At 44.2% G+C, this 26,933-nt stretch overlaps 2 protein-coding genes across 3 annotated transcripts; both read right to left on the reverse strand.

Moving 5' to 3' along the window:
* Positions 1-1,623: 1,623 nt before the first annotated feature.
* Positions 1,624-22,955, reverse strand: LOC134049494 (T-cell immunoglobulin and mucin domain-containing protein 4-like). The gene is made up of 16 exons (XM_062501976.1): positions 22,851-22,955; positions 21,068-21,412; positions 20,463-20,513; positions 18,451-18,530; positions 18,139-18,195; positions 17,597-17,711; positions 17,265-17,304; positions 16,791-16,882; positions 11,906-11,959; positions 8,566-8,910; positions 6,503-6,856; positions 5,800-5,865; positions 3,633-3,688; positions 2,962-3,043; positions 2,465-2,495; positions 1,624-1,696 (listed from the first exon to the last, which is right to left on the reverse strand). Exons 1-16 carry the CDS (start codon positions 22,897-22,899, stop codon positions 1,624-1,626), a joined length of 1,890 nt encoding a protein of 629 aa, XP_062357960.1. The 5' UTR covers positions 22,900-22,955.
* A 1,383-nt stretch (positions 22,956-24,338) lies between these two features.
* Positions 24,339-26,231, reverse strand: MED7 (mediator complex subunit 7). 2 transcript variants are annotated; one of them, XM_062501932.1, is made up of 2 exons: positions 26,205-26,231; positions 24,339-25,308 (listed from the first exon to the last, which is right to left on the reverse strand). In XM_062501932.1, exon 2 carries the CDS (start codon positions 25,288-25,290, stop codon positions 24,598-24,600), a length of 693 nt encoding a protein of 230 aa, XP_062357916.1. In that variant the 5' UTR covers positions 25,291-25,308; positions 26,205-26,231; the 3' UTR covers positions 24,339-24,597. The 2 variants fall into 2 exon arrangements, with proteins under 2 accessions (XP_062357916.1, XP_062357915.1); XM_062501931.1 differs by lacking the exon at positions 26,205-26,231 and adding an exon at positions 25,832-26,167.
* Between the last annotated feature and the right edge of the window lie 702 nt (positions 26,232-26,933).

The following is a 26,933-nucleotide window of genomic DNA, read 5'->3' on the forward strand; positions in this document are numbered from 1 at the left end:
CCAGCCAGCACCACAGCAAATGTGCTAGAACCTTCCCAAGTGGGATCCAGCTCTGCTGTAAAGAAGTCATTAGTGAAGAGCTAATTAGTAAGAACAAAAGGATTGACCCAACTCTGCCAATTAGAAGCTGCAATGGAGATATTGTTGACTTAATTAACAGTTTTAATTGGGAGGGGGGAAAAAGACTAAAAGAAAAGTTTGGGTTTTTTAAAGGAGGACATCAAAACAATTTAGGATTTTCTTTATTGCTTGTTTCCTTTTATTCCTGAGAGGTTTCTGTGGGATTCATGCCTAGAAGTGACTCTGCTCAGTGTAGGGGTGGTGACAGCCAGAGTCCTGGGTGTGGGACAGACACGGGTCTCAGCTGAGCAAACCCAGCCTGGGAGCCCACAGGCCACGTCCTCTGCCTGGGGACCCTCCTGTGCCCCCCACAGCACCACCAGAGCAGGGTGCAGGGCTCTGACCCAGGGTGACACCCAGAGGGACCCCAAAGGGGAACCTCCCCCGCCTGCCCCAGCTCAGGGGCTGGGAGAGGATGCTGGAGAGCTCAGCAGCCTCACCACAGCCCTGAGAACAACCAGAGGGGAAATCCAGAGCTCACAGACCCTGTTGGCATCTGAACCAAAGCTGTTCCCACAGTGAGCTCTTACTTCAGGCTGTCACTGCCCAGAGGTGCCATGGCTGGCACTGGTGAACTGCAGGCAGTGGGGAGAACAAACCCTGTCATGGATTGGGATCTTCTCCCCAAGTCACTGCAGCACAAGGGATGAGGACCCCAGGGAACTGCACAAAAGCTCTGCAGTGTATCCCATCCATGATCCCCCGGCCTCCATGGACAATCCCCCTTCCTTAAAGGATTTAGAAATGAGTGGTACAGGGTTCTGGGGCCAGGGTAGGGAAATTTCCCTCCAGGTTGGTCTTCTGGGCATTTTCCCACCTCTGGAAATGCTGCAGTATTTCTTTGGAGAGCTGAGATGACACACCAGTTATTTCCACATCTGGGAAATAACTAATTCCTGTTGAAATGCCTTAGGATGAGGCATAAAAAGTCCAATTGCTAGCAACAAATTACAAAGTTTATTAACATATTTTCCAAGGGTTATTCAAACATGCTGAATCACAGGCAGTAGTGATGCCCCTTAAGTAATCTGCAGGTTTGATTTAAACTCACAGCATTCTTGTTGCTTAATTTTTCTGTTGATTACACAAAAGCATTAAAAACTGTATTTTATTATTCCTTTTCTTTCTTTATGGCAATTTGAAGATAGGCAGCCTTCTATGTGATCACTTCTGTTCCTCTCAGTACAAGCTGTACTCAAGGAAGAGCATTAGTAAAAATGGAGAAAAACAAATTCAATTGTGCAACATGGTGCTAGTAAGAAGGCAGATGCCAGAACATCCCTGAATAATGCATAAAGCCCCTTCTCAAATAAGCTTTTTTATGCAATGGGTTTTAATGGTGATATGGGAAAATTTGCACAAAGATTTTAAATTTTCATAGTGAAAGCTTTGGCCTTTGTTCTCTACCCATTGATATTTTGAGGGCTCACAAGAATCTCTCAGTGCAGCATGGAACAGGCTCTTTTTATTTCCCATGGCATCTGCAGATGATGCAGGAGCTCTTCACAGGGAAAAAATGTTGTTTTCTCCCTCAGCACCACTGAAAACTTTGTCAGTCTCTTCTGGAGGTCCAACACTGCAGTGAGAAGCACAGATCACTATGGATGGGGCAAAAGGACATTGATGCTTCAGAGCATTCATTTTTATTTGTAACATCAGCAAATTCCCATGGAAATGGAAACCTGAAGCTACTGAGTCCAATGACTGCAATGAAGTAACTCTGACTTTACTCCCTGGAAAATATCAGGGAGATATTTACCTGGCTTGCATTCTTCTCATGGATAGGAAAGGGTTGTTTAAACCCTGTAATGGCAGCTGTAGGGTAACCACCATGGAATTCAGAAAAGAGTCTCTCCCCAGTCCCTGTCTCCCAGGTAGAGCAAGCACTGAAAGAGCAGCTACCACTGAAAAATTATTGGTCTTTGGAAAAGAGGTGACACCTCACTGGACTCCCCCATGGCTTGTCCACAGAATTCCTTTTTTTTCAAGATAAGCCAGAAGATCTGAACTTATAAATTATAGTCACACAAGGTATCATGTCCTGGTACTCAATCAAAAATAAAAGCAGATGAAGTATTTCCTTAAGCTGTAGTCACTACACTGCAGTAACTGTTGTTTAATTTCTCCATTGCTTTGGGTTTCTGTTAATTCCTACACAGAAGCAGCACCCAGGAGCCACTGTTGAATTTCTGGAGTGAGGTTACCTGAAGTTTCCTCCTAATACAACTCTGGTAATCAGTACCACAAGCCAATACTGCGCCCATTACAATCAGTGGCCAATACCTTCCTGTCTCTAAGAAAAATTACACTGGAACTTTTAATAGGAAATTACAAAATGGATTACCTTTTTACTATGAACTTCTTTGCCTGTTTACCTGGAAGCAAAATAATATTAATGTTACAATGGCAAAATGAAATCTATAATTCTAATGCATCTGTCAAACGAGCTCAGAAACAATGACAGCAAATTGCAAAATTTCTGTGGGGTAAGCAGGAAAGAAAGGATCCCATCCTGATTTCTGTTACACCGGTGTCTTTTGGGAGCATTTCCAGGAAGCTATGGGGCCACTTAAGTTTAAAGAGGGAGCCAGCAGGATGAGCCAGCCCTGCAGCAAGGGAAGGAACAGGTTCTTTGCACAGGCTGCCTCCTGCTGCATCCCCACCCACTCATCCTGCCTGGCCCCCTGATGGTGCCACAGCCCTGAAGTAAGGACAGCATCTCCCACAAAATGAACACAGCACTGGCACCAGGACCATGGCAGAGCTGCCAGAAGAAGCAGGGACTCAGGAGGACATGTGCACCAGGCCAGCATTAGAATCACTGAGCTTAAGGATACTTACGTTTCCAAACCAACGAGACCATCAGTATGAAAAGGATGGACCCCACTGTGACACAGGCAATGAAAATGACAGAGCTGGGAATCTGGAAGGGAGAAAAGGGAAATTAAAAAAAGGCTTTGGGAGCACATTTCCTTCAGAGCTATATGCACAGGAGGGGCTGCACTGGTGCTCAGAGCACTGGGCTGCAGTTTGCAATGCTGTTCTGAGCTTGCCTGGATAAAGTGTTGGGAAGACACATCGAGTTGATCATGAAAAATGACATGAATTGCCTGTTCAGTATTTAATAAACCTTATTCTGAAATACTGAAGTCAGATTAATTCCATTTAACATGAGCTTTTCAATAAGGTGTCCAAAGTAGAACTAGGAGCTCAGTCACCCCCATCTTTCTCTTAGGGAGGTGTAACACTCCCCTAACTTGCCTTTTGCTTGGTCCCCTCTCTCACAGGGATGCCAGGGGATGAGTTTTTTCTGAAGTGTCCAAGTCAGATGGAATGCTCAGGCTTTGGCTCTATCCACTGAAAAGAGGAACAGGTTCCTGAGCTTCTAAATGAAAGTTCAAGTTTTGGTTTGCAAAATCTGTCCCTGTAGTATGAACACACTGAAAATCACCAGCATGTCCTGCTCTCCTGATTTCTACTCAAACACTCTTGAAACATACAGGACATGTTACCTTATCTCCTCTATCTTCACGTTTCCCAGCATTGCCATCTGAATTTGCTGAAATCTCTGAAAATGAAAGAGATTGAAATTCTTACTGGCACAGTCACCTGAAGGAGTGAGGGCTGCATGGGCTGTCACTGCCTCAGTCAAGGGAACTCTCAGGGAATGAGAAGTGCAAAAAGCACCTTGCAACCAAAAGAGTTTCCACCACAAATGGTAGCTGAGGAAGCCATGGGAAACCTCAGGCTTCATCAAGAAAGAGGAAAACTTAGGGACACCTTCACTATCTCAGGTTTCTCCAAGTCCCATCCAACCTGTCCTTGAACAGTTCCAGAGATGGGACAGCCAGAGCTTCTCTGGGCAACCTGTGCCAGGGCCTCACTACCCTCATAAAGAAGTGTGTTTTTCATAATATCCAATCTAAGCATACCCTTTGTCAGTTTGAAGCCATTCCCCCTTGTCCTGTCACTCCATGTTTTTGTAGTGTCTTTCCAATATATAATTCCATGGCTATTTTTCTTTTTTAAAAACTTTTCAGAGTATGTCATCCCATTCACAACCTAATTTGCCCCAAATATCTCCATTCTGACCAGCCCCCTGTGAAAGCTGTGTTGATGTGTCTCCATATCCCATGTGCTTTTATTTTTTCAGAGACATGGACAGGGCTTGGGTAGCTCATGCCAATGTAAGTAGAAGTTCGCACAGGAGTAGAAAAGAGATCATGATAATAAGCACTACAGCTAAACAAATGCAAGTAATAAAACCCTAAGAAGTACTAAAAACCCTGGGGATGTGTGAACTGCATTTTGTCATATGCCTGTTTTATGACACTCCACTCTCTCAGAGATCTGTACTTCAGAACTACCCCAAATCCACAAGAAATGCATATTTAACAGTGACAATGCAGGTCCAACAAGTCAAAGTTAAATTTTATGGCAACGTGCAGCCTGGCTGATGGGACCAGCTATTGCTGCTCACTATGATACTTGAAAGAGCAAAGATGCTTTTGGGGTCTGAAGTATGGCAGGGTTGTAGCTGGGAGAAAAAAAGTGAAGAGAGAAGAGAAATTAAACCAGAGCCTGGGCAGCAGGAGCCATCCACTCCAGACAGCCCAACCTCTCTGCCAAAAATTCTGCCTGGAGATGGAAGGCTTTCAGCCCTGGGTTTCTCCCTGCTGTTCTAACATCAATATAACATTCAGCAACAAATCGGCCTTCCTTTACCTTACAGGAAGCCTGAGCTGGGTGCATTTAGTGCATTATTTCACAGAGTGGAAGGAGACCAAGTCAAGAACTGAACTTGGCTTATGGCTCTCAGGAGACACCAGCCGATTGTGCTGCAGCATTTTCACACCTTGTGACAGTTTGACACAAGGTTTTTCACAGGTGGGAGTGACTCACACCCATCTTCTGCTGTTACTGCTGTTGTGGGGGCTCTTTCCAGCTCACTGTCACAACTGAAGTTGCTACAAGAACCCTGGACCTAAGACCCTTTGTAAACCGTATTTACAATGACAAAATACAGACATTATCCATCACCAGAAGGGTGACAAGTGAGACTGGAGTGAGAAACCCCCACAAATGTTCAAGAGACCAGTTTAGTCTCTTCTGTGAGCGCTCTCCAGGGGCATTAAGGAACATTCTGCTTTAAGTCTTTAGGTCTATCAAAAGAAGACCTGCAAAAACCACAATACTGTGGGTTTAAAAATTAAGAGATTCTTAGCTCTTACTGGAACTAAGAGACCAAATACAACATGTCATCTTTGAATTTTAGCATTAAGTTTTCTGCTGAGGCTACAACACTTGGGAAAGATGGAAATCTCGATGAACTCATAGTGATGACAAAACAGATATCTGAGAATTCAGTGAGGTTGAAAAGTTCGGGTTTTTTACTATCTCAGATCCAAGATACCTGACAGTTATTAAAAAATGAGTTATTCGAAATCAACTTCCTTTAGAGGTATAAAAACATGTTTTTCTCAGCTGTTGTTACATTCTGATTTCAAACAATTTCTGTGTGGACCCCCAATACTGCTAACTGCAATGAATAACTATCAGTACATGTTTGGTGCACTCGTAAGAATACTCAACAGTTTTGTTTATGCCAACTCTTTAATTTCTCTGAGCAAGCAACTTCTGACCTTGTAACGTTATCCTACTCACCCATGACTGACATACCTTCCATCAGGATAGAGGTGGTGGTTTCCTCTGCAGTTGGAAGAGTACTTGGGAATTCAGTAGCCACTGAAACAAAGTAAAAAGTAACGCTTATAAAGATCACTAATTAGAATGGTCTTCACATGTCATTCAAATTTGTGCAGACCAATCTGTGGAAATGAAGTCAGTAATGTGGATAAAGCAGCAACCTACAAATGGTTTGGTAACAGGTCACTCTGATCACTAATAACAGCAGCAGCTTTCATATGAGATGAGAATGTAAATACTCAATTTTAAACATGTTTTGAATTCTCACTATTTCTCAAGCAGAACATACTCTAAACTAAACTTTTCACCAGGAAATTTCAATTGTCTTTCCCAAATCAAGAAAAAAATTAGTGCACAGTTAAGTGAATCTCTCTTACTCCACCTCAAGTGCTGGGCTTCACATTTACTTCTGTTGCACTTCACGAGGTTTCTGCCACATTATTTCTCCATGTTAAAGCTCCTGTGCAGGAAGCCTAATCCTCTGCTGCCTTGGCTGCTCACCCCAATTTAGCATCAACTAAAACATCTGCCTAAACCCCCTGAAACACACCCATAGGCATCTCAGAGAGAACTTCCCAGATATAAATATAAGTATGTGGAGAGTCTCTATGATGCCAGCCAGGCTAACACAGACCATCTCTGCTGCACAGAAAAAGGAGAGAACTGTGCTGGTTACCCTCTGTACTTCCAAGGAGCGTGGAGCAGAACATGACATCATCAATTGTCACATCAGCTGCTTGGGAAGTAGTTGGAAAATCTGGGGGAGCACTTGTTTCCACCATAGTTACAGGGAAAATGTCATCTTCTGTCCCAGCAATTGCTGGGGGAGCAGAGGTCTCCCCTGCTAGAAACTCGGGGTGTGTGGTTTCTGGTGGAAAGGTGCTGGTTGTCAGCAGGACTGCAGTCTCTGCTGTTGCCTGGAGATCAGAGGTTGCTTGAGGAGCAAAAGTTGTTTCTGTAAAATGTTCGGAGAAAACAGGAGCATTTCTCGTGGTGGTGGTGGTGGTGGTGGTGGTGGTCACTGGAGGGGCTGCATGGAAAAAACACAGCCAAGTGAAAAGCCAGGTCAGAGCATTCTCAACCAACCCTGACAGAAGCCAATGCAGAAATGAATTTAAATTATCTGGTTGCTAAAATACTGAAAATTAAGGTGGGAGAGTTAATATTCAGAAAGCCATTTTAATTAGCTGAAAGCATGACCAGTCAGAGAAATTCACAGATTTATAGATTTGCTTTTCTTTTGCCAGTCTCAAACACCCCCACCTTGACTCTCTTGTAGAAGTGAAAGGTCCAGAACCTTGTGTGGTAAAACCCCAAAGCTTGAAAATTTGTTATTTTGCTTTTCAATGTCCTCATAAAAATACAGTAAACAAAAGAGCTTGGTTTTTCAGCTACAATCTTCTTGTTAATCTTTGCAACCCGGACTGCTGCCCTCAGACTCAGGGGCAGACAAGCAATTGCTGCGTTTTTCACCCTCTCTCCTGTTGTATAGCTTAAAACAAACAAATGTGCTGTGAACACCAATTGCACTCTGTAAAAGCCAGAAAAAAATTGTCTTTCTGCTTTGTGGAGGGTGGATACCATCTCTTTTTTTTTTTTTTTTTTTTTTTTTCTGTGCAAGACTTTGCTTTATCCTGCAGCCCAGAAAAATAATAGGAAGGGGAACAAGCCCTTCAAGACTCTGAGACAAAATTTCCAAATATGTGGATGCTGAGGACCCACCCTTTAGGGGAAGGAAGCACCCTCAAGGGTGGGTCATCCTAATGTGTTTCCTTATTACATTAATGAAAAAAAAAAGTCTTTTCAGTGTTGGGGTGAACCCTAAATGAAAAGCTGAATTTCATTCCAAGGTCTCTTCAAATTATACATCCCTTTTTAATTCCATCATCTTTTTAAAAGTCAAACAGAACTATACAACAAGAAATTAAATATTAATTTGAAAGGCAAAAAAGGGTAAAGGGTAAAATTTAGGTGGTTTTTTTTTAATCTAAACTGCACATTGACTGCAACTCAAATTGGTGACTGGCTGCAGATCTCCTTTGAAAAACATGTAATTTGGGAAAAAATACCTTTGGCCAAAACAAACAAAAAAGGTGTGTGTAGACTCCAATTTTCAGTATCCCAATTTTCAATACTCCAATTTTCAATACTCCAATTTTCAGTACCCCAATTTTCAATATTCCAATTTTCAGTGCCCCAATTTTCAGTATCCCAATTTTCAATACTCCAATTTTCAGTATAGCCCAATTTTCAGTATCCCAATTTTCACTACTCCAATTTTCAGCATCCCATTTTTCAGTACCCCAATTTTCAATGCTCCAATTTTCAGTATAGCCCAATTTTCAGTACCTCAATTTTCAATACTCCAATTTTCAGTATAGCCCAATTTTCAATATCCCATTTTTCACTACTCCAATTTTCAGCACTCCAATTTTCAGCATCCCATTTTTCAGTACCCCAATTTTCAATACTCCAATTTTCAGTATAGCCCAATTTTCAATATCCCATTTTTCACTACTCCAATTTTCAGCACTCCAATTTTCAGCATCCCATTTTTCAGTACCCCAATTTTCAATACTCCAATTTTCAGTATAGCCCAATTTTCAATACTCCAATTTTCAGTACAGCCCAATTTTCAGTGCCCCAATTTTCAATACCCCAGTTTTCAGCAGCCCAGTTTTCAGTGCCCAGGGAGTGGTTTGTCCCTGCTGGCTGTGTCCCCAGGGTCCCCAGGCCCACCTGTGGCCACCTCCAGCCAGATGTTGCGCCTGATGTCGTTGAAGGGGCCGGGGATCTCCACGCGGCAGCAGTACACGCCTGCATCCTCCATCTTCACTGCCCCGATGGTGAGGGACACGTCTCCAAAGGAAACATGGCCGTGCAGGTTGTACCTCTGAGATGCTCTGAACGTCACCCTGCTGCCAGCGGTGTGCAGGATTTTGTTGGTGCACTTGGAGCTGGGGCAGCGGCCCCTGCCCCAGCACATGTCGGAGATGTCCCTGCGCCGTGTCACTGGGTAGGAGCAGGGCAGTGTCACAGCTTGTCCTTCTGTTCCTCTCACCGTGGCTTCAGACACCGTGGGTGCTGTCAGGGGACAACCAGGAGAGTTCTGGTGGTGACTCTGCCTACACAACACAGTGAACAAGGTGTGGAGAAACCCTCCTGCCTGCAGCTGCTGATCCCCCAGGCTTCTGTGGCAGCTCCTGCCCCAGGCACTACAGGCAACAGCCGGGAACTCTCAGGCTTTGCTTTGCTCCTTGTTCTGGTCCTGGCCACCTACTGCAGGGAGGCTCATAAAATACATCAAAGGCTGGGGTCTGTCGCTGGCAGCCCAAGCACAAACTGGAGACCTCTGCAAGTGGAATTTGAGAACTCTGCTCCTGCCCCATCTCTTCTCCTGGGAGGCTGTTTGAAAGTTGTTCAGGACCCTGCTGTGAAAGACATCTGGTTTTCTCAGCCCACCATCACCTCCTTTGAAAAGGAAATGCTGTCACAGTTGCTTTTCACTGACAGTCTCAAAAGCAGGGTCCAAAACAGCTATTCATGTGTGAAATTAGGGCCTAATTAAGCTGGCAGAGCAGTGGAATCTGTCTGTAGAAACCTGTTCTCAGAAAATGCACTGAGCAAGCCCTGAAAACTAATCCCACTTACCTTGTGGAACACTGTCTACGCAGAAACTTTAGTTGTTGGTGTCATACTGATGTTTAAAAGAGCACACACACACCTTCCTTGTCCTCTTACTCTTAGTGACCAGCTTAGGTTGGTGTTTACAGCCAATGCCCACCTTGCCATCTGGTCTGAATCTTTCCATGTATTATTCCCTCTTAACTCCTTATGACGTTCCCAAATTGCCTTAAAACAGATTTCCTCTTCAGAAAAGGCACTATATGAAAAAAGGTTCCCAGACAGGAACAAATCTCCCCTGGTTTACATTCACCTAGTCTGTGTCAGTCCTCCTACCTTTTTTTTGACCCCATGTTATCATTTACAAACTGTGGAGCAGGAACTGAGGGACCTGGGGAGCAACCAGACCTGTCCTCCAACCCTGCAGATCTGATGTCTCATGGCCAGCTTGCTCACCCCAAAGAAGACTTACTGCTGCTGCTGCTATAATCACCAGCTTCAGCCCTGGTTTGCCAAACACTTTTACTTTGCCAGCTGTTTGAATGTCTTTCCTTTTTGGCATGACTCCCAGAGAGCAAACAGATGCTTCCAACTGCATCCATGTCTCTTTTGTTTTCTCTTTAATGGACTGCTCCTTAGGTGAGGCTTTAGTCTGCGCAGGCTGCCTCATGACTTGTAATTGGGATGACATTTCAGGTCTGTTACTGCTTATCCCACTGGCAAGAGAAGCCAACCCATTCAGATTTCCACAGCTCCAAGTGCTGAAAGAATAGAGGCAGACAAAACAACAGGCAATATGGCCTGAAGGGCAGGAGCTTCTGCAGTGAAATGAAGGCAGGATATGCCAGAAACTGAATTCCTGAATAGAGGATAAGGCTTTGTGAGATGGTGGCTTTGTCCCCTGGAAAGGGAAAGTTCATTTGCCTTGAAACAGCAAAGCAGAGAAAAGAGCCTCTCTCTCTATGAAGACAGAACAAGACATGCAATTGACCTTGAAAGTATTTTATGTGGGAGCAAGGGGTTAGTCATGAGCAGGTTAACACATGTTGTCAAGTCACCCCAACAATGATGTGTGCAAAACCAGCTGAAGCTGTTGCTAGAATTCAGGTCACTGCTTCTAGAGGAGAAAGGGGCTCATCTTCTGCTATTTCAGCCCAGTTCTGTACGGCACAAAAGCAGCTTCATTAAGCAACCCTATAACAAATGAAAATTTGCTTGCTCTTCTCTTTGAAATAAGAAGACCCCTGAACTTAGCAAATAAATAAGTAAATGATTTAAAATAAGAAGAGTAAAGACACAAGGCATCAGAGTGTCTTCAGTGCCATTTCCCTCTAGTGCTCCTACTAGAAAGTTACAGGTTTTGCAGTTTCAAATCCTCTTTCAATTTCTGTGAAACTAATGTTGCCAACATCTGCCTGCACTGCAGGCTGGTGAGGAGAGCTTCAATACTGCAGCAGTCTGGATTCAACAGCATGAACCTCTGCAAGGAATAAATAACTTACTTCTCAGGTGAAGCCTCTTCTACAGACTCATTTTCCAAGGGAACAAGTAAATAGGAGGGAAAGAATATGTCTTTGGAATTTAGAGCTTCCTGAGATCCTGCTCTTACTGTGAAGAGAATCCTGTCCTTCTCTGTGACCTTCCAGACATCTAGATTTGACCCAAGGCTCTGCCTGGGTGTTCCCACTGAAATCTGTGAGGTTTGATGCTCTAAGTCCTTCATCAGTGAGAGAGAAATGGACTCCAGATGTTTAATATCCCATCCACAATAGAAGGAGGTATTAATAATTGGTCAGATCATACAGGTATACTCATATTTGTGTACAGTCTCTCTCAAACCCACCCTCAGGGGCAGTTGGCACTAAGCAGTAATTCCAATATTTGCTCTTGTAGTTGTCTTCTATCCCACAAACTGGTCATTGGATGGACAAGAATATTCATCCTCCAGCCAAAATAGATGCTTGATAAGACTTCTTTATTCCCTTGATCTATTCCTGGAATGATTTTCCTACTTTGCAGAAGATATTTGGAATCTTTGCTCTATCAATCCTTTTTTTTTTTTTTTCTTTACTGAAGTTTCTTTACTAATGAGATTGCAAGATTGCAGAGGATATGACCAATAAACAGAAAAGAAGCATTTAGCTGTCTGTTGAACCTCAAGACAACACATTCTCAGCAAGGAGCTGAGTTAAAGAACAGGTAACAAAAGGTCATTTTCCTTCAGTAGCTCTGCAAGGAAAGAGAACAAGGGAACTAACATAGAGGAAATAGCACACATTTTTAAAAGTGAAAAAGCCACAAACCTCAAGTGGTATTAACTCCATAAATTAGGAAAAATTTTGCAGATCTTTTTCACTGTTTTGTTTTCACAAAACAAGTGCTGCTGGTTTTCATTTGAAAAAAAAAAATAAATTAGTTTCCTGAGCAAACACACGAAAAGCAGGTGAAGACTCACCTATAAAGATCTGTATCACCATCCAGTGAAACAGCACAAAGTGGGACATTCTGGCTGACGGAGACACCAGGGCAGCAGTGGAAGAAGAGGAAACCAGATCTTATTCTTTCCAGAGGTGCTGAGTGAGTCCCACTGAAGTCTCATTTCTCCATTTCCAGATTTTACATGCTGCAAGTGTTTATCTCCTAAACTTCCGGATAGGAACTGGCCAAAGAGAGGATCTCCTGCTGCGTTCAGCCCTGGTGCAGAGCCACTCAGAGCCCTGTGGGCACTTCTGGGACACACAGTCCAACAAGGACACCCAGGTACTTGGATGTGCCCAGACAGCCCAACTGAGCAGGTGGCAGGGTCTGGAATGAAGGTCCTGTGAGGAGCAGCTGAGGACTCCAGGACTGGAGAAAAGGGGGCTGAGAGGAGCTCTGAGCTCTCTGCAGCTTCCTGAGGAGGGGATGTGGACAAAGAAATGCTGATCTGCCCTCCATGGTATCCACTGACAGGAGCTAGGATGATTCCTAGCTCAGGGACGATTCCAAGCTCACCAGGGGGGTTAACTCTGGACATTGGGAAGTATTCAGTGAGAGGGCAGTAAATCCTGGAACAGGCTGTCCTCTTCTTTCCTCTTCAAGACACTCAGCATGGTACTATCACCACAAATTCAATATTCTGTTTGCTTTGCCATTCCCTGGAATACTTAAGGCCCACTTCTGTTCCAGGGTCCTGAGTGGCAAGAACAAATTCTGTGCTTTTACACCCCTGGACATTTGGCATAGTCACCCCTCAGACTTTGTCTTCACTTCCATTTGCCTAATACCTCACTTCCATGCCTTTGCCTTCTGCTTGAAGACCACTCTCTTTCCCCAGCTTAGTATTTTCTGTTTGCAAAGACAGCCTGGGAGGAAGTTGTTGCTAATGTTTTGTTGCCAAAACCACATCCTTCCCAAAGAAATGCAACATCATCTTCAAGAAATACATTTCACTCCTTTTGACTGTTTTATTTCTTTCTGACCAATTGACAAATAAGTCCTCTGGAAGTTCTTCTCTGGAACAGCTGAGTAATAAAGCAAAAGTAATTCAGGGCAGTAAGGTCAGGAATGAAGAATTGCAGATAGACAAAATTCTGTGCAAATAAATGTAACACAGTGCAAACTGGAGTGCAATTCCAAGTTCAAGTGATAAAATGATAGGCTTTTAACCAGGCATTACACTTTTAGTAATGAGATTTTGGGCTTATCATGATAGTCAAGCGCATGAAAATATCACCCTGCTGCTTGCTAGCACTGAAAAAAGCAAATAAAATCTTAGCAGTAAAGGCAATGAGTAAAATACCTAATTTGCTATATGCTACCAGGTACAGCTCACACAATGGCACAACCCCAGCTGCTCTGTGAACAGAACTAATGAAACCTGAGGCATCCAGTATCCTGGAGACTTTTTCCCTGCAATGATCATAGTTTCTCCCATTGCTCACCACCCAGCAGTGGCTGTGAGCTGATGCTCAGCTGATGCCAGGGCAGGGAGCAGCTGAATCTCAAACTTGGGTCATTATTCAGCTACATATTTGCATGAAGTTTGTCCAGACTGGACTGGACAGTTTGTCACAGGCAACCAGGAAAGGCACAGGATGAATACAGCATTCTATCAGCTTTGCTCTTTTAACAAGACTGGGCCAACAGCAGCAGAGTGCATTGAAAGCCATCCAAAATCCAAGTGTGCTGGGAAGAACTGATGTCTAGAGAGGCTCCCTGGAACAGAGGCTGGACAGAGTTAAAGGAATAAAGCAGGTATTTATTAAAAGACCTTCAAAGGATTCACCTTGGGCAGTACAAGAGCCTGGCCATGGCTCCACCCAAGATGGACAATTGGTCACAATTTTTCACACTTTTATAAGTTTTGGTCCACTTACATATTGGAGTTAATTGTCCAATTCCAGCTCCAGGTTCTGCAGTGCCATCCTCCCAGATTCTCTCCTCAATTCTCTGCTGTTTGCACTTTTTGGGGCTGAAGCTGCACTGGTGTCCTTGGTTCTGGGGCTGGACAAGGATTGTTTGTGTGACTGAGCTGTGAGGAGAATTTGCTAACACTTAATATGAAGTTCAAAGTCACACACCAATATAACAGAAAATCTGAAAAATATAAAAGCTAAAACTTAAGGCACCAGAACCACAAACACAGGGGTCACTTTCTGCTTTTGTACTGCTATCTAGTGGCTTCTTGCAGGCAGAAAATGCAGAGGTGTCTCAAAAAAAGTTTTCAGCTCATCAGCCTCCTCAGCTCAATGCGCTGCCAGACAATCTCCTGATGGCTGAACGGGTTCCAAGTGCCACCTGCTTGTCTCTAGGGCTCATTCTGAAATGAGTGGATCCTGTTCCAACATCCACTGACACAAGTGCAGGTAATGAAAAGCCCAGGGAGCTTCTGCCTTTGTGGATGTGAATTACACTGCATGCCCAAGGCAAAGTTCTTGCTCCACAAAATCTTTGCAGAGACTGTTTACCAAATAGCTGCAGAGCAGAAAGATTTTGGTTGCGTCAAGATTTTGGTTATCAGTTTTGGTTATTAGAACTTTATTTTACATTAAAATCTTGCTAATATAAGAACTAATCTGAATTAGTCTGAAATAGAAACATTAATTTTAAAAATCCTTGTAGACAAGCATCTTTCATGATTGGGAGTCTTAAGGATAGCCCACAAACTCCATAAGAGCATGAACAGCTAAAATCAGGTGATTTTGGAGATCCCACATGTCTAACTCTGACCCCAGTAGAGAGTGATTACATAAAATTGTGGAAAGCAGAAATTGCTGAAGATGTTTCCTGAGAGCCAGTTCAGAGACCAGATCAGACTTCCTCCAGCTCCTGCCATGGGCTGGAGTCTGCAGCAGCAACAAGCTCAGCCAGGCAGAAGGAAAGCAACGTCTGCAGCAGGGGCAGAGATTTGGGGTTAGTAATTGTTATTAATAGTCAATGCAAAAATACAGTCTGACATCAGGAGGTCATTTCTGGTTTCAGTACCTTCTTACACAAAGCTACACATGATGTGAAGACAGAAAATGGCAGAGCTGGTTTTGTCTGTCAAAAAGCCAGGTTTTTTTCTGGCCTTGGTATCAGTGATCACCCAATATCTGTGCTCCCATTCTTCAGTCAGCCACGAATTCACCTGCAGTTTTCAGCCTTTTCAGCCTGCTACAACAGAGTGCCAGGAGAACAGAGATCACGAGTGAAAATACAAAGCACCCCAGGATCACCTGTCTCAGTTTGCTTTCCATTTCTTCCTCCTTCAGCAGGATGAGCCTTTCCCTCCTTTGTGAGTCTTTGCAAGAACACTCACCTGTGTGAGCCCTGGGGAAACCACTGCCCTCCCCAGCCAGCCCAAGAACTCCCATCTCCACCAGCTGCGACAAGGAGGGGTAAGTTCTCCACTGACCCCAGCTCCCCCTAAAGCTCAACCAGATCGTGGCCTCGAGTGTCTCAGCTATTGACATAAATACTGACTGATTTTATAAAAGTGCCTTTATGCCTCATTGCATTGTTGAGGAGTTTAACTCACTGGTAGAAAGTTTGTGGTGCATCTGTGAGTTTGTCCTGTGGCAGCAGTGTCTGTGTTGGGTAATTCCACAGTGCTGCTTAGGATGAGCTTCAGGGCAAGGGGATTTGGCCAATATTTTGTAAGAGTTGGTGTCTCTCCTGCCTGCACTGCTTTTCTGCTCTTTCCCCAAAACCTCTTTAAAATGTGTTCTTAAAAACAATTGGGGACAATTATTCTTCCACTTAAAGATGATTTGGTTGTGTTGTGTCTCTTGCTCAGCAATTCTCACTCACAGGACTGATTCCATTTATTTATTAATTAAAGTAAACCAAAGTTTCGTTTTGCAGAGAATAAAAGCTGAGGCACATCACTAACTGAGGAGCAGTAGAGGAAAGGCACTTGGCCACAGATATTTCCCATTTATGAGGTAAAATCCATCAAAGACATTCAACATTCTTAGGAATTGTTTGGTATCTAGACGTGTGTGAAGGCACGGCCAACTTCCAGACAATATTTTGTGCAATGTCCATGATTTCTCCTCAAGCTAAGAAAAGAATTTCATTAACTTTACAAAGGTGGGAGGAAGGTTGTTCAGATTTTTTAGAGAATTGGAAGTGAGACTTTCTACCCCAAGGGCTTCTCAGGGTAAAGACGTGCCTGAGGAGAAAGCCACAGAAAAATAGTGACGTACTTTGCCAAAAAACCTCACACTTAGTCATAATTCTCTGCACACAAACTGTGACTGATCTGTCCATTGACATACTGATGCTGGATATATATATTCGAGGATATCCCCTCAGGGGTGAGCAGCCATAGCTCCCCCAGATTTAATTCCAGGTGGACAGGCTTCAGTATATTGCATTACCGAGCTGTTACCAGAATAAGCCATACCTGATTTCAATGAAAATACAACTAATTGTGTATTAAATTACTAATACTACCAAGATCAGCCATGTGACATCTTTGTCACACAGCTCTGAGATTGCTTCTGCCCTCTGATGGCACAGACTGTGTGGATGGTGGAAGACAGAGTCCACAGCGAACACGACTGTGCCCTTCTGGCACTTCCTCTTTTATTTTTTCCAACAAGGAAACGAGAATTTGAAGCAGATAAGAAATATAATCATAACTTTCTTTAAGAAATGGAAAGTTCCACCAATGCTAGTTTTGGTTTCTGTCTCTGGAATAGGCTGATAAAGATTTTAATTAAAAGTGTAGCTTTTATTTGTTTTATTATTAGGATATGAATAATGCTTCAGTAGTGCAGTCACGTTCAGCTGCTGAGCAGGGGGAGCAGCCAACATTTTGCAAACTATTTAATGTCCCAGCAATGACAAAGGCAGCCATGCATCCAGTCCTTAATGCATGACATAAATATTTTCCTCTGCATGATTCTCATCTTCCAGGGCACTATGGCTCCCGACACCTTGTGGCTTCCAAAATACAACAAAGCTGCACAGAAGAGTAAAAAACCATGGTGTTAAACCAAAAACAGACAATAAAACCACAGAGGAACAGACCAACCAGTTCACTAGAAAATGTAAAATAGGTTTAAACATGTGATCATGACTAATAGTGAATCATCTTCCCACTTCTGAGAAAATTCACACCTGACGTTAACAAGCTCCCTAATGCTATAAACTGAAAGTGACATTTATTTTAGCTTATTAAGTAATGAATAATAGCAGGAGTTATTAATTTCTTTTTTATAATATTTTCTATTAACTTGAGGTTAAAAAGAAAGCCAAAGTATGTGGTGGAATGGTCAGCACACTGACTATTTTTTTCTCCAACTCATTTGTCCTATTAGCAAAAGCAGGAACAGAAAACTTACCCTGCAGAACCACCCATCTTCTTTGTGTTGTAAAAATAGTCTAAGGACCATCCAAAATGAAAACAAATAAAGAAAAGAAATAATCAATTTTGTTTAAACCACTAGAAGCAAATAAAGTAGTAGGTTCAAAGATAAACTCAAGTCTAAGAAACTAAATAAAGGAACTTCAAAAGTATTTTCAGGATAGGAAATTCCCATTGTGAGCAGCCACAGCACAGGGGACTCCAGGGACCTCAGCTCCCTGCTCTGACCTGGGAGATGTGGCATCAGCCACAGCTGTGCCTGGACAAACCTGAGCAATCCTTGAGTACCTGCCTATGGAAACTACTCACGTTTAGAGAGGAACAGAGCCAAAATCAGGATTAGCAGAAGTGCTGCACATGAGGCAATCCAAATGTACAGCCCATGTTCTGGATCCTGCAGACTGGGAAGTGATACAGACGTGTTCTGTCAAACACAAGCCAAGGAGCATTATTGGAACTGACAGCAAGAAGCCCTTGCAATACCCAAAGGCCTTCTGTGTGTTTTGCAGCTCTGCAGGAAAAGCACACCTGAGACCAAAAGCCCAATTTGAGAAACAGGCCCAGTTTCAAGCACAGCCTCTGCAACAATTGTGTGAACCATGCTGTTAAACACAGTCTTCAAGATTCTCAGACCTGAAGTTATGACAAATCCCATGTATTCAGGTTTTTAATAGTATTTGGTGAATTTTTTTAATGAGTAAGATGTCTCATGATGTCACACCTCCCACCTGTGCAGCAGGACTCAGCAGGACACACAGAGCTGCCTGTTTGACCCCACTGGATGGGAAGTGCAGGGCACCCCTGTGCTCTCAGGTGGCTCAAGTCCCACTCCTGCCCACATCATGCCATACCTGCAGGTTTGCAGTCACATCCAAGCAGTCTGAGGGGCCTGAGCAGGGAGCAGAGGCCTGAAAGGAAATACAGATGTTGCTAAGGCTCTTCCTCCTCTAGAAGGAAGTATTTCATGCATGCTAAGCAGGGCTTTTTCTCCATTCTCTAATAATGAGCACATGAGCACTTTATAACCACTAAACATGCAGAATACAAAACAATATTCTGTTGCAATCAGACAAAAGCAGAGGAAGTGACCTTTAGGGATGACCCAGAAATATCTCAGGTCCATCCACTCTGTCTAGGTATGCTACAGCAAGGTTGATGCTTACGGTCTGAGGAGCTTCTGAAGCAGAAACCAATGGCCAGGTCCTTGTGACAGCAAAGGAGGATTCACTGGTGCTGCCAGCAGCTGAGCAAAGACAAGACAAACACATCACTTGCACAGAGAACTGTTCTGCCTTGACAGAAGAATTTGTACTGCTGACTTGGGACCCTGAACCTCTGTGTGTATCAGCAGTCTGAGCTCTGCATATTATAAGAGGTTGGTGCCTTCGGAGGGCAGCACAAAACTCTGAATACTGCTCTTTTCAGAGCTTTGAACTCTTTCTTAGAAATACTTGGCTCTTGTTGTTATCTCAACACTGGGAAGGAGATCCAGTCAGTTCTGGAGCCAAGCAGCAGTGGCCATAGGATCATAAAACAGATTGGGTTAACAGGGATCTTAAAGCCCATATCATTGCAATGCCCTGCCATGGGCAGGGACACCTTCCACTAGACCAGGTTTCTCAATGCCCCATCCAACCTGGCCTTGAAGCAAAAAATGATGCATAAAGCAAACTGAGGTTCTCAGTTGAAGACTGATGAAGATTAGCTCAGGGCCTTGAAGCAGCACATAAAGCAGGGGATACTTTTACAGCCCCAGGTAGCTATACAGTAAACAGACTGAACAAAAGGTGATATATTTGCATGAGGACCTGCAGCACATTTTGAGGTAATCTCCCAGAGCACAGCTGTTTGCAACATTTAAAATTAAAAGCTACAAATTTCTGTCTTATGTACCATCAGTCTCAGTTTCTCCATGTGTTGTCACATGACATAAAACCTCCTGAAAACAAAATCTTCTGTTCACTCTGTGCCAACCCCAGCTAGTTGCTTTTATGTTTTAAATTGTTACCCTTCACCCAGAAACTTTATTTTGAAAAGGACAGGATCATCAACTTCCACAGGAGATTCTAGAGTGTTTTCAGATCAGAGGCATGTGGCCACCTGCCTTTTCCAATCTTCCTCAGTGTGAACATGCAGGCACTACCTTCTGAAAACTTCAAACACTGCTCCACCATCAGCTAAGGAAGAGGTCACAGGGATAAGAAAACCCCTCAGTTCTAAGATTGGAATTGATGTTATTTGCAACTAGAATAGAAACTGTCTGAGAAAGTTTTCACTTCTTGTTCCAAAAAGGAAATGCAACTGCTGTAACACTAATTTGGAGTTGCTTAGCTGGAAACATCCAAGACAGAGGGAGAAATAGAAATGGCATCCCTGATTCTCTTTTTTCTTTTTTTTTCTTTTTTTTTTTTTTCAGAATCCAGAGAATAAGCCATTGCTACACCATGAGGTTTCTCTCATGTAGTGGAAATTAAAGGTGTCTTTTTCAGACTGGAAAAGCTGCAGCTGAGTGGGTTCATGATAGAAATTTATCCTTTTGTGAGAGGAATGGAGAAAATAATTGAGGAATAGCTGAGCACTGTCTCTTCCCCTGCAGTGAGGGACCTTACATTATTAAATGTGCACAGAGGCACAGGTGGGGAGCCTCTGGGACCACCTTACACCTGGAAGAATAATTTGGCACTCTACCACAAAATTAATGCCATTTTTCTACCATCTGCTGCTGACTGCTACAGGAGGCAGGAGCCTTAATTCGATGCTCTTTTGAGCTAGTCCAATAAAACAGTTCTGACTAAATAGTGGGTACACCCAACTCCTTAAAGCTGTGTTTTACCATTCATGGGATGCATTTCTAGAAGGTGAGGTAAGATTTTATACCACAAAAATACCCAACAAACCAAAACAACAGTCAAATAAAAGCAAACCTTGCAGCACCACTAAAACATCTACTTAATTATCACACCTGAAAGCAGCTTCCTCCCAAATATACATGTTCCTTCTGTTAGACTCTGTGTAGTATCAAGCAGAATTTAAATCCAAGTTTTGATCTTTGGTAGTGTTTAATGAATTTTAGCCAAAACATTTCTATCATCTATCATCTTTTTTTTTTTCCTTCCTAAGATTCCCTATTTGCAATATGGCTTGTACATGCTATCAACACTTGAATAAAAGTTACCTGAGGTCTGTTCAGAGGTGTAAGTGTGAGGACTTGCAGTAGTGATCTTTGCTGATGTTAAAAAATAAAACAAAATCAACACATAATTAACCTCATTGGGCATTTATATAGTGAAAAAGAGACAATGTTTCCATAATAAGAATTTGCTAGTAAAGCACATTTGTCAGTCACTTTTTCTATATAGTATCACGAGCAAGGGAAAAACTAAAAATCAAAGAAAGAATTGATAAAAAGCTTCTCTATACCAATTTCGCATCCCTGGGCTTCAATCTAGAATTAAGCAGGGAAAATCAAACACAGCTTTCTATGAAAAAGGTGCAGCAATAATAAAGCTTTGGGTGAATACTTTATGCTGCCCTTTCTTTTAAATTCTTCAGTGTCTCTAAGAATGCTCCATGAAAGCACCATGTCCTTTTTTAATAGCAGTGACTGCAGTGGGATAACAACACTGCCAAAGGCAACTTAATTGAGGTAGCACTAACAGCAGATGTGCAAGGTCCTCAGATCAGTCTTATGGATGATTGCAGAAATCATTTCCACCACAAGCTTTGAAGTCCAGACCCAGGAGCAAATCCACCACAGTGGTAACTCACAAGAGCACTCACCTTTCTTTATCACAACCTTGTGATTAATCAATTGATCGTTGAACAGCCCGGGGATCTCCACACGGCAGCAATAGAACCCAGAATCTGCTTCCCTGGCGTTCACGATTGTCAGGGACACGTCCCCCCTCGACAGGATCCCCTTCAGCTGGTACCTGCTGCTGTGCTGCTTTGTCACCTTCCAGCCATCTGTCCAGATAATGGTCTGGGAACACTTTGAATTGGGGCACCTGTCCCGACCCCAGCACATGGATGTGATGTCATTTGACTCCTGGACACTGTAGTGGCAGGGGACAGTGATGTTCTGACCAACCTCTCCTGTCACAAGTAATTCCGATACTGTGGAGCCTGGGGACAAAAAGACAAAGCTATTGAGCACAGGGCAAGTGGAGTGGCATCTTGCATGTCCTGAAACCTCCCACTTCTCAAAGAACACCAGGCTTTGCTGGATCAGATTTTGCACAAATAGATGTGTTCTGGCAGGACTGGTGCAGTGAGGGATCAAGATCAAGCCAGAGAGAGAAAGAACATTTTCTGCAGCCTCTGCAGGTAGGATATGAGGTGAAGAGACTCTGTGGCTTCTCTTGAGCCAGGTGCAGTCTCCTAGCTCTTAGCTTTTTCCTTTGTGTACATTTAACCCAAGCCACGCACATGGGAGAACAGTTAGACATTGATTTTCCTCAAAACCTCTGTGGGAAACTCTTCCCCCCTTTCAATGAACTGAACTGCAGGTTTCATCAGAATGATCACTGCTGAATGAATTTCCTTTTGCCTTAAGGCAGGTTTTGCCCATTCTTATCAGAATAAAAATTTCAGGGCTTTTCTGAGGAATGCTATATATACTCTTTTATTCTTTTTTCCACTGCCTTATTCTCTCTTCTAAGTCTCACGCAGTTTCAACCTTGTTTGCTTCCCCATAAATTTGTCACATTTCCAGGAGACTGTACACTACTCACGTCAAGACAGTGACCCCTAACACCTAGTAGCCCATTCATGACAGTGAAAAAGCTGTTTTGCCCAGTCCAGCTCAGATATTTTCCTATTATATTTAAAAATAAACTTGCATGCAGAGATTTTGCCACAACACACTAGTAACAAATCCCTGTAACCAACTTACCTTATTAAAGGAAACTCAAAGAGAAATTCAAAATAAAAGGCTTTATAAAGATCTACAAGAAATATCTGTAATGTCCCTTTTCTTTCTACTAAATTTGTCTTACCACCAAGTTTTAATGTCTGTCTGTCTTTATTAGTGCCAGTTTGCAACCTGTTTTCATTGCTGCTGCTCTTAACAATCTAGGACTTCTCCCTCACGATTAAAGGAAAAAGGAAACAATTGTCAATTTGTCCCAGTATTATTTCATAGGGCTAAAAAAATACTAGAAGTCACAGTTGATCTTTTCCCTGTCTACCGAAGCATTCATCTTCACAAAGCCTGCCAAATTGAAATGTCCTTGTTTTACATCTTCTCTAAAACAATTTAAAGTTCTCTGTTCAAATCATCATTATCTACAAAAGCCTACTAAAAAGATGAGCAGCCAGCCCAAGAAGCAACATCTTTACAACCACCACACCCCCAGCACATTTCTGTTTTCCAAACGAGATACGGCCATTAGAACTGTACTGAGCCACTGTGATGAAGTTTTCTATTTCAATACAGAGATCTGCAGCTTCTGTGATGTGGCCATTCTTCCTGCTGCAAGAGAAATTTTCTCTTTGCTACCCTCAGAATCCCTGATGCATGTTACCTCCACCCACCTCCAGTTGTTTCTGCCCCCTTGGTTACCTGTAAGCAGCACCAGGAGAACCCAGTTCAGGCAGATATAAGACAACATTCTGGCTGAAGGTGACAAACGACGCTTTTTCTCATTCAAGAAAAATAATCTTTGTGAGCTTCTGTGTTGGGCTGTCCTGCAGCACAGCCAAGTGCTGCTGGGACAGGGTACAATGCACTGAGCTCCTGCCCACAGGGCTTTGACTGAGAGGTGGCAACACTTCACAGCACCACACAAAACTGCTTCTTGTTTTTTTTTTTCCAGAGCTGTTTGATGACTCTAAGTGAAACTTGACAGTGGCACTGAGCTGACACGACACCAGCAATTACTGCCCCAGACTGCTTCCCACACCTGCTTTTGCCACAGCAGACAGTGTTTGGATTTAAAAGATTACATAATATGTAGCAGATTATGGTAAGTGGAAAGGGCCTGGCCAAATAACAGATTTGTAGGAGGAACTATTCAAGCTTTTCATAAGTTTCTGGTTCTAATACTTAGAAGCATCTCCGCATCTTCTGGCAAATTTTCTTTGGGAGCAATAGTTTGGTACTTTTGGAAAACTGACACAGTTGAGCCTAATGGAGTGCCAGTCTTTTTTCATATTTAAAAATTCCCTATTTATCTGGGTTTTTGCAATATAACATAAAACATCCAGAACAGACTTTCACTGAAAAAGTAGTGTGGAAACCATGACTCAAGACTCCCTCTGACAAAATGCTGAAATACAGCTTTTGAGAAATGCCATTCCCTGTGCCTGGATCACCACTCTCAAGGATATCTTGTCTTTTTGTATTGCTGGGCTAGAACTACATCTGTGATCAAGGTCCAAGAAATGCTCCTTGCTGAAGCAGCTGAGCTACTTCACAGTGTTTTATACAGGTGAAATTAAGTACTAGGAAGTTATTCATGAGTAAGCAGAAGGTGCTAAAATGGGAACCTTGCCTTGCATGATTACCTTCTAGAACAGAGGCACCAAACTGACAGGTTTTCTAAGTGAAAATCAGGAAAACCAAGGGCTTAAGGTAGCTGTGAGACAAACTGGCAACACACTCCCAGGAAAGGGTGATTTTTTGCATGCAGCAGCTGGAAGCAGAACTCCTTAAGAAAAGGTTTCCTCTCAGCTCTTGTGGTTTCTGAGGAAACAGGAAACTGCAGAGTGCTGGTAGAGGAACAATTCTGGTAACTACCAGCAGGGTCCTGAAACTGTTCTGCAAAAATGGGAAAGACATGGCAGGCTGGCTCTGCCAGGATCCCAGGAAAGCCATTCTGGTCCCACAATAAAAGGATGCGAGAGCTACAGGGCAACAGTTGACCCACTTTCTTTAGATTTCACCTCAAACACAGACCATAAGAAACGCCTTGATGTAATTTGGGTTTCTGTGTTTTCCAAGTTCCTCTGTGATGTTTGTGTAAGACACAAGCACCATTTCTGTAGGAATTTTTTTCAGGACTCAGAGCATACCCAAATGGCATACCCAAAGCAAGCAGGAAGTGACAAATGAAAGCACAACAGAAAAACTTTAATCTGTGCCTACCACCTCACATGATTCATTTAACAAAAACTAGACTTTTTCATTTCTACCAAAAAAATACAGGTCACAAAACATTAAACATTTTCATCTGCCCACTCACTCACAACCTCCAACAGGTGCACAACAAATGCTTAGTCTGGTGGTACACCAGCAAAACTAAATACATCGTGTATCCTTAGAACCCCTTCTGTCTCTCACTGTAGTGCATTAACAAAACCAGGTTGTTTCATGTCATTTCATCAATAATGCTGCACATTGCCGCATCTTTGTCCAAAACCTGATCTCTCTTGCCACCAGAACGCTCCCTCTGCTTTTCGCTCTGTCCACCACAGCTGCTGCCATCATCAGTATCCATGGGCTCCACGTTCACTCTCAGTCCCCCCTCTGCATGAGGCAGATCATCGGGCAGGGAAGCCAGGCAGTTCTGGATCATCTCCACGACTCGCTCCAGGTGCTTCTGGAACCGCTCAGCCGTCTCCAGGCGCTGCCGTTTCTGCACCTCCATCATCACCCTCAGCGTCTCCCTGGCTTGGTGAGGGCGATACTCATTTATGAGGTGATGCACGTGGACAAAAAGCAGTTTCAAGTCTTCCAGTTTCTCCTCTCGCTTTATACTCCCTGGACTCCTTATCAAGATGTCCAAGAGGTCCAGAAAGTTGACCAGAATAGACATGTTTAGTTTCCTTAACTCCTTCTTGTGATCAAACTGCATAGGATGCAGCCGTTCAATACCTTGGCTCTCCAGGGGCCGGATGATCAGATCATCACACTGGAACTGATTCCCAAACATCATGTAGCTGTCCTTCACAGGCGGAGGTGGCTTTGGAGCCAGCCCTTTGCGGATGTTCTCATCAGTATATTCTTTGATATATTGCATTGGAGGTGCAGGAAGGGCGCTCACTTGCTGAGGTTCACCCATTTTTGCCAGGGGAAATTCCTAGGGCATGACCCAAGAAACAGATGTTAATGATTTACGCCACAAGGTTATAATATAAATACAAAGACAAAATATGGGAAGGGGATGTGAGAAAGATTGCTCAAAAGAGACAAATCCGTGCGCAGAATACAGGAAACTCCTGGCTAATTCACATTACCTTTTCACTAAGGTTTCCTTATAGCAAGATTAACTGTACTAGAAGCACAAAGAATACTTATTTCCCTAAATATGAAAGACCAGCCTGTAAAGTGGGCAGCCAAAGGAGGAGGAATGACCCCCTTCCTCACATGGGGCCTGGTGGGCAAATCCCCCAGAATCAGAGAATATCCCGAACTGGAAAGGATACATGAGGATAATTCCAGGCCCTGCACAAAACGCCCCAACAATCCCTGCCCGGGCCTGAACGCGCGGCCCAAAGGCTTCTTGAACTCTTTCACACTTGGGGCTGTGACCAAGGAGAGCCTGGGGAACCTTTTCAGGGTCCGACTACCTTCTGCAAAAATAACCTTTTCCTAATATCCACCTCAGCCTCCCCTGGCACAGCTCCAGCCGTTCCTTCGGGCTCTGTCACTGGTCACAGAGGGCAGAGATCGGCGCTGTCCCTCGGGGAGAAGCTGCAGCCCGCGGTGAGGTCCCCCCTCCGTCTGCCTTTCTCCAGGCTGACCAGACCAAGCGACCCTTGCCGCTCCTCGTGCGGCCTTCCCTCTTCACCCGCGTCCCACGAGAGGAACTGGGCCTGACCCACACCCGCCACCGCAGTTCTGCCGTGCGCCGAGCTCTGAGAAGGCCCAAACCCCGCGGCGACGCTCGCCAGGCCTTGCTGAAGAGACAAGAGCCGGAACCACGTCCCGGCAGAGAGCACGGACCCGCTCAGCCGCCTCACCGCCCGCCCTCACCTGCACCCTCGGCCCGCCTCGCTCCCTCAGCGCCGCCGCTACTTCCGCCCGGCCAGCCCCTCCCTCCCTTCCCATTGGCTCGCGGCCTCGCTGTTCCGCGCTCTGATTGGCTGTCGCGAGGAGCAGTCAGGCGTTCCTCCACTCAGCTCGCTCGGGGGCGAGCCCATGCGCTGGGCGTGGCTCCTGTCATGGCGGGCGGGGGGTGTGGGGGCTGCGCTGTCCTGCGGCTCCTCGGGGTTCTGGGGCCCCCCAGGGTCCTGTGACCTCTCAGGGTGCGGGGCTCCCTCGCCACAAGCCGCTGCTGAAGCGGGAGGGACTCGCCTGGCGTCCTTTGGGGGCGCCGGCTGCGCTGGGACAGCGGGGACGGGGCTCGGTCAGAGACACAGAATCACAGAAATCACAAACTCAATTAGGTCGGGAAAGACCTCTGAGGTGGTCGTGGGAAGTGTTTGCAGCCCTGCTGCAGCAGAATACACTAAATGTGACCAGAACTGGGACAAACGGTTTCGCTCCGTTGCTTTTCTTTCCGTTTTCTTCTAGGAGGAGTTGAAGTTAACATCGCGGATTTAAGTTTTCCACCGGGGTCGGGTGGGGCTGGCCTTGCTGGCATCGCTTCTGCAGGATTTTCTCCCTGGAACGGCCAACAGGGGAGGATTTTTCGACGCTCGGCCGTTCCTGTGCTGTTCTCTCTCCCTCAGCAGATGGCAGCAGTGCCCTGGTGACAGGGAC

The sequence above is a fragment of the Cinclus cinclus genome, chromosome 14, assembly GCF_963662255.1.
Source record: "Cinclus cinclus chromosome 14, bCinCin1.1, whole genome shotgun sequence".
Classification (NCBI taxonomy): Eukaryota; Metazoa; Chordata; class Aves; order Passeriformes; family Cinclidae; genus Cinclus; species Cinclus cinclus.

Bases quoted from the DNA above. Each gene is read 5' to 3' on its own strand.
- LOC134049494 (XM_062501976.1), bottom strand. From the start codon at position 22,899: ATGTTGTCTTATATCTGCCTGAACTGGGTTCTCCTGGTGCTGCTTACA. The intron at 11,960-16,790 runs AAGGACTGGATG...TGTCTCCGTCAG, and splicing joins AAATATTTATGTCATGCATT to CCAGAATGTCCCACTTTGTG. The intron at 3,689-5,799 runs GTATGTCAGTCA...TTTCATTTTCAG, and splicing joins CACCTCTATCCTGATGGAAG to AGATTTCAGCAAATTCAGAT.
- MED7 (XM_062501932.1), bottom strand. From the start codon at position 25,290: ATGGGTGAACCTCAGCAAGTGAGCGCCCTTCCTGCACCTCCAATGCAA.